The sequence below is a fragment of the Condylura cristata genome, unplaced genomic scaffold (assembly GCF_000260355.1).
Source record: "Condylura cristata isolate star-nosed mole 26May11 unplaced genomic scaffold, ConCri1.0 scaffold00009, whole genome shotgun sequence".
NCBI lineage: Eukaryota > Metazoa > Chordata > Mammalia > Eulipotyphla > Talpidae > Condylura > Condylura cristata.
In genome coordinates, this window is record NW_004567110.1 from 32,623,599 (window position 1) to 32,630,404 (window position 6,806).

Sequence of the window (6,806 nt, forward strand, 5' to 3'; positions counted from 1 at the left end):
CTGAAGTAGGAAAGTCCGTGTTTTCTATTTTGTCATTTAGCAATCATATTCAGGGGCAAGATATAAAATGTGCTATTCCATAGTCTTGGCTACAGAGCATTTAAAGTGAAAACAAGCTTTTATGGGGTAGAAAAGTAGGAATTAGGATAATCAAAATTGAAGATCCTAAGAATTTTGAATACTCACAGCAAAATGAACTAAGGTCAGAAACTTGGTTTCATTAGGATAATGGTTATTTTGAAAACAGCCCTGATGAATCTCATGCATGGCAAGTTATGGACACCAATGAATTCTACTTTGTTATTTAGTTTTGTTTGACTAATTTTCTATGACTTTCAGCTCATTGTGAAATTTAGTCTTATCAATATTTAATGGAGATTTTTTGGGGGGTAAGGAAAAATCATACATTTGCTAAATTATTTTAATTACAAATAATCCTGTATTTTTACAATGGTTTTCAATTGTACTAAATCTTATCTTAGGACAAATGTTTCTCCATTTTACAAATTAACTTATAGGGAAAAAAAATAGTAAAACAATACAAAATAAAAAGAAAAGAAATTTATCCTAACATTTGAGTTAACTCAAACTAAATGCTCACCAATTTTTATAAAACAATTCTACAACAACCTATTAAGTGATTTTGCTTATTATAGCAAAATTAGAAAAGATTATCGGTAAATCTTGACCAGTGGCTATGTGGTTACTAGGCCACATCATCTTTCTTGCATTAGAAGTCACCTATAGGATCCAAACAACAGCAATAAAAGAATTGTGCAAAATGCTAGAGTATGTATATGGCTGCCCCAGGGTAGTTGCCAAAAACAATAGATGTACTGCAGTAAATGACTCTCTCAGACTTCACTGTGGTCACTGAGTTTGTTTAAATTCTGGAATAGAAGAGGGAGAAACAAGCACATTTGAGTCTTAAGATTACTGTAGTCATAGGATAAACCACACAGCCAAGCTAAGAAAATGGACGTTCTATGAGTTATCAGAGCAGAGAGTTTAAAACTCCAAGTCTAGGTCAGATTGCTGACTGTCTCTTACAATGTAATAACTTTCCTGAACCTCAATTTCCTCATTTCAAAAGACAGGCTACACAATACTATCTATCTCATAAGGTTGTGGCAAATTTAGAGAGTTGAGATAGGTCAAGCTCTAGGAATGTGTCCAAAACAGGATAATCACTCCAACTCGTAGCTTAATAGTAATGATGGTAATAATAATAATAATAATAATGCTGTTATTATTATTATTTTGTAAATACATACTGTTCTCATTGAATATAATAGTGATGACTCTGGGAGGCACCAAGTGATGTTCTAGGGATGAGCAAATGACTCAAAGTCACAGAAAAATTACAGGAAATCAAAGCTTTAGGAATAGTTCCAAAATTCATCATATGTCCGGTGTTCAGAAGATAACTTTAACACTTGAGATCATGTAAGCATTAGATTCTGTAAATAATATTTCCAAGGGTGGCAAAAGAAGTTTAGAAGCAAAAGTTCGGAGAAAAAAAAATCTATTAGTCTATATTTAGTTCTTTTGCACATAGCAAGAATGGATTCAAATTCTCAAGATAATGGAGCCAAAAAGAAGCATTTATTTTATAAGAAAGCTGTTTAATAAGTGATCACTAAATCCTCTAGGCAGTGATATTATCAGAACATTCAAATTATTGAACAATTTTCATACCTGGCTAAAAAAACAGGAATAGAAACACTTCTCAACTTGCAGCAAAGATGTTTGATAATGGGAACTTTTAATAGATTTTAGAAGTCTAGATTTAATAGATTTGAGAGCCTATTATAATAATAGGTTATTATTAAAAATGTGAAGTTCTTGATTCTACATTCGAATTATTCTTGTAAAGCCTGCATGCCAACTTGTTCAACTCACCTTATTTGAATGAATGTTACTTATTGCAGCAGATACCGATTCAAAAAATATTGGTTTCTCTAAGTCTAGGTTTCCACAGTAGTTCATTGCTTTTATCAAGGAAGCTACAAGAAAAGCATAAGTGATATCAGGATACACGGCGGAGAAGCGTAATCACATTCAGTATGACACCCCTTACCTGTGCAATGAGCTAATGATACATCCACACTCCTGTTCTTGCAGTCCATGTAAACCTGAAAGAATTAAATAGTATGCACACAATTAAGTCAGGACTTAAAGTAGGAAGGAATACAAGGACTTCAGCAGAAAGGAAAAATTCTCCTAATAAAAAGCTACTGCTTATTATGTCAGACCACCAGAGGGAGGCATTGTTACACAGTCAAGCAAGCCCTGGTAGCTTCTGGAAGAGGCTGTCAAAGCAAACTAAGATTAAAGTAGCAGGGCATCTGACATCTACCTTTACCTAAACTAAACTTTGGCTACTTACATTTTCTATTTCATTTCATTAAAAATAAAAAATCCACTTTCCTCTATAAGGATACCAATATTGTTTTCAACATTTGTTTTTTGGAGGATCCATTTGTGAAAGTGATGAAAATTACTGACTTATTATTTATTAATATTTTACAGTCTGTGCATGTTCATGGGTTTCTGAACCACATTCGTGGGTGACAATTTGAGAACCTCACTAAAATTGAAATAAAATTTGATTGCCTGACTTCTATTTTCAAAAGTACATCACAATGAGCGATCCTAACAAATAATGCTTGATATACTTTAGGGTCATGTCTTGTTCAAATCCTAGAAAAATCATAAGTAGGGAGAACTCACTGAACCTTAAATTTAATATTAATTCTCCTGACCAGACCGTAAGACCCAATGAAATCAACTCTAGAAGTGTTGTCATGGTTAGGTTATCTAGTAGTGATGTGTCCTACATATACAAATGTAGAAGTCTGCATTTATAAGACATTCTAGCTGTATGCCTTTCAGATCCCAAACTTTCCATTGTGTTCTTCTAGCAGTAAGGAGCTCTCTATGTTAGAAATGTGGAATGATAGGAAATAAAGTACTGTGAGCACGAATAAGCAAGCAAGCAAACAAACTAATAAGATACAAACTGTGACTTGCCATTAGATGCATTAATTCAAGGTGACCCATCAGTGTTTGACTTTTTCTTAAGTACAGTGAAGCACAAACACATACTGGTAAAACAATCTTTAGTTCCTGACCTCAGCTTGTACTAAGTAGAAGAATAAATACAAGTCATAATTAATTTTTTTCAACCTGTAACTCTTAGGAAAATGTTTCTTATGCTAAGGGGACTAAGAAAATCCTGAGGTACTGCTAGAACGCAGGTAGACATGCATGGTCGAGATACTCACTGGCTTTTTATTCTGGACCTACTGTCAGGGTTGCTGAAACTAAGAAATAGTATTAGTCTTAATGATTTTATTTGCAAAATGAGAACAAATAATAGAAACCAGGATTACTGAGCACTTACTAACTGCTAAAAAAAAAACAAACTTTGTTGTATATATTATATGCAATATATCATGTCTAAGCTTCAGAGAAAGCTGATAAATTGAGTATTTTTCACTTAAAGTTTACAGAACAATAAACATATAATTAGACCCAGATTAGAGAAGTAGTTAAATGGTTAATATTAGTATTTAAAAAGATCTAGCATTTGTTTAGATTTATAGCCTATATTTTTTGCATATACCAAAATTTACAGGGACCAAAATGAAAAAAATAATAATAATAAAAAAGAAATTTTAGAAGTCAGACTGATAGAAACTGCTGATTTATAAATGCAGATTAAAATTACCAGGCCAAGGGCAAATGTCATTTTTTTTAAAAGATGTATTTATGCATAGAAAACTGGGGTACAGTCTAGAAGTGCAGGTGCTGTGAGAAGATTCACCAGAGACAGAGTGAGGAGCTGAACAGTCCAACTGATGAATACTGAGGGGAGCAGCGGGCAGGTCAGAAGAGGTCTGCTGCACCATGTGGTCACCTCCAGGGTGGGCGGGGATCGAATTCATGCTGAAGTGGCTTTAGCTTCTTAGTGCTATGCTTTAACGCACTGCGCTACCAGGGAGGGCACACAAATGTCATTTTTTGCCAATTTTAAAATAAAAACATAAGTCACCTTATTCTATCATTTCACAGAACAGAATTTAAAAAGCACGAAGATGAATAAAGAGGTCTGAACTTGCTGGACACCTGTATTACTCAGATTCCTTTGAGTTTTTAAGCTTAGGTCCTACACGCAAAAAAAAAAAAAAAAAATAGGTGGCCTTGTCCTCCTTTTACTAACTCTGAGTCTTGCGTTGCAGTATCTAGACAGGACAGCTCCTAAATATTAGCACATACAATAGAAACAAGAAACACACATCCTGGCCTTTCTCAGGAAATGGCAATACTGGTTTCGTGTTTCTAGATTACAATCCTTGAGTCACCTGCTTCAGAATCACCTAAGGGTTGTTTAAACGAAAGTTTCCTGAACCAAAACTGAGTCCCAGAAGATCAACCAGGTAATTTTTGCGCACACAAGCTGAAGAATGCTACAAGGGTGGCCCACAGCTCAGCAACATGGTGATCAAAATGGCAAAAGATAAATCAAGGAAAAGAAAGCTGGTGTGGGTAGCAGTTACTACCTCACTAAGGGATGTCAGAGGAGGCCTCATAAATGAGAGGATTTTAAGCAGAATCCTGGAGAGAAGGAAGTATGGTATGGAGTAGAGACCATCTTGTAAGTGTCCTTTTTTTGTAACTCTATTTTCAAAGTACACAGGAACTTTTGATAAAGATGAATTGAAAGTAATTTGTGAAAAAAATTGTCATATATCAGAAACCCTCCAATGAAGAGGGTTAATGGGCTGGATTCTGATGCAATAAAATACAAACCATTCAGGTTGAACTCTGGGGAGATGTGCAAAGCTTTCAGAGTGAAAAATCAAGTAAAACAATATTATATAGAGTAAAGGATGATGTACTAAAAAAAAAAAAAAAACCCCACAAGATTTAAGGCCTAGAATATTTACATTTAGTTCTTTTACATAATTTGTTTTCTGAATTTCTGCTAATCCTGAAACAAAAATCACCCTCTCATTTTCAGAAAATGAATAAGCTGAGTTCCAGGCTGGTTAGAACATTTCCCCCACACCTCATGGCTAGTGACACAAGACTGAGTTGTTCTCTCAGACTTTCACCAATCAGCAGTTTCCACTTTATATAGTCCCATCCCACCTCTAGATCAGAGCAATACTAAAATTTGCACTATCTGGATTTTGAAAGGTCAAACACTTAAAATATAAAATACAAATGAGTAGAGCCAGCTATGTATGCAATGTGACAGAAAACAATCACTCTGTAGCAAGAGGTCACATGAAAGTGCCTGACCTTAACCCCTTAAAAGTCCATGTGAGATTTCAACCCCTGACCATGGAAAGTAACTAACAAAACCATCTACTCTCTGTAAATCAGTAGACACCAGCTAGAAATATACAACCAACTATTTCCAGACTATGGGGACTGGGTGCACAGAACTCAGTTCTCTGAAAGAAAGAAAACAAATGAGGTGAGCTTTCCAGCATGTTAGCTTTCTGTCCCCTGGCAAATTCTTAGCCAAGACTCTCTGAAGAGGAACCCAGGAGAAATGCAGCAGCGTCACTGAGCTAAGCAGACCAGGGTGGAGGAAAACTGAAGGAGTGAGCATTGAATATGGAGAGAAAGAGTTCCAGCAATGTCCAGAGGGCTTTGATTAGTCTTGATGGATATCACTCACACCTGAAGAAGGTGGACACGCTGAGGCCAGGACAGGAGATCTTTTGTGGGGCAAACACTCAGAGCCAAGATGTACTGATGAGCTTCAGGCAGCAGAAGCTGATAGAGAACTGAGGATAGATGTTGCTCTATCCTCAAGAACCCCCCAACAAATTTGGGGAATTGAGGAAGACAACAAAGAGAAATAATAAAGCAAATAAATTAATAAATTCCTGTTGGCTTAGTACTTACTCAAAAAAAAACAAAAAAAAACAAGGAGGAAACACTTCGGAAGTTTCTGAGTTTTCAGTGAATCAGCAAATGAAGTGCTCCTACAGGTGTGGTAATAGGAGCTTGTGACATATACAAGTTTTTTAAAAAATAAAGATTTTTATTTTCTGCACACCAAGGTGATGGAGACCCCACAGAAATCATGGGGTAGAAATTAATCACCACTGTCCATGAGAATGGAGAAAAGTGCCTGCAATGCAACCAGGAATGGTGTGGGTTAAACTGAGCTCAGCCACAACGTGAGAGAAAATATCCAGCCATCACCAAAGCCATTTGTAACACAGGGGGAATTTTACCCTTCTTTCTGAAAACTATACAATGACTGCTCCCATGTACCATGGCCACAACATCTCAAATCTATGTTCTCTCTCTGAGCATTCCACATGAAGAGCCTCACCTTCGGTCTCCACACATACACACACCAGGAAGCTCAATAGGGTCTCTTGAAAACAAATTAACAGGAGCAGGAGGGATGGAATTCTATGTTCTTTTGAAATGAGCAGCATTGAGCTCTGGAGTTGGGGACTGGTGAAAACCAATTACTGACGGGAAGGGAAAGAATCTATCCAAATACAGACTGTGTAAATACCTCAATAAGCATGGAGACCCCGGAATAGTCAAAAAAGGTCAACCCACTGCAATCCAGGATGAGCGAACACTTCTCATTCGGGCAGGGCTGTGAAGTTTCTTCTGGAGGAGGAACAGATATTTGAGTTAGGGAACTTCTGCAATGTCCTGCCGCTCACTTTGCAGAATGGGGGGGGGGTCTTATCTCTAAGGATGCAACAAATACTTATTTATATCCTCAGATATGATGTACTTTGCTCATTATCAGAGATAGG

At 36.4% G+C, this 6,806-nt stretch overlaps 1 protein-coding gene across 1 annotated transcript in view; it reads right to left on the reverse strand.

Moving 5' to 3' along the window:
* Window positions 1-572: 572 nt before the first annotated feature.
* The window catches only part of SLC26A7 (solute carrier family 26 (anion exchanger), member 7), a 91,194-nt gene continuing 84,960 nt past the window's right edge, over window positions 573-6,806 (reverse strand). The window contains exons 15-18 of the mRNA XM_004679736.2: window positions 6,554-6,654; window positions 2,081-2,135; window positions 1,903-2,006; window positions 573-890 (exon numbers count right to left, since the gene is read on the reverse strand). Coding sequence (XP_004679793.1) covers window positions 855-890; window positions 1,903-2,006; window positions 2,081-2,135; window positions 6,554-6,654 — 296 coding nt within the window. The 3' untranslated portion in view covers window positions 573-854. The remainder of the gene's footprint in view (window positions 891-1,902; window positions 2,007-2,080; window positions 2,136-6,553; window positions 6,655-6,806) is intronic.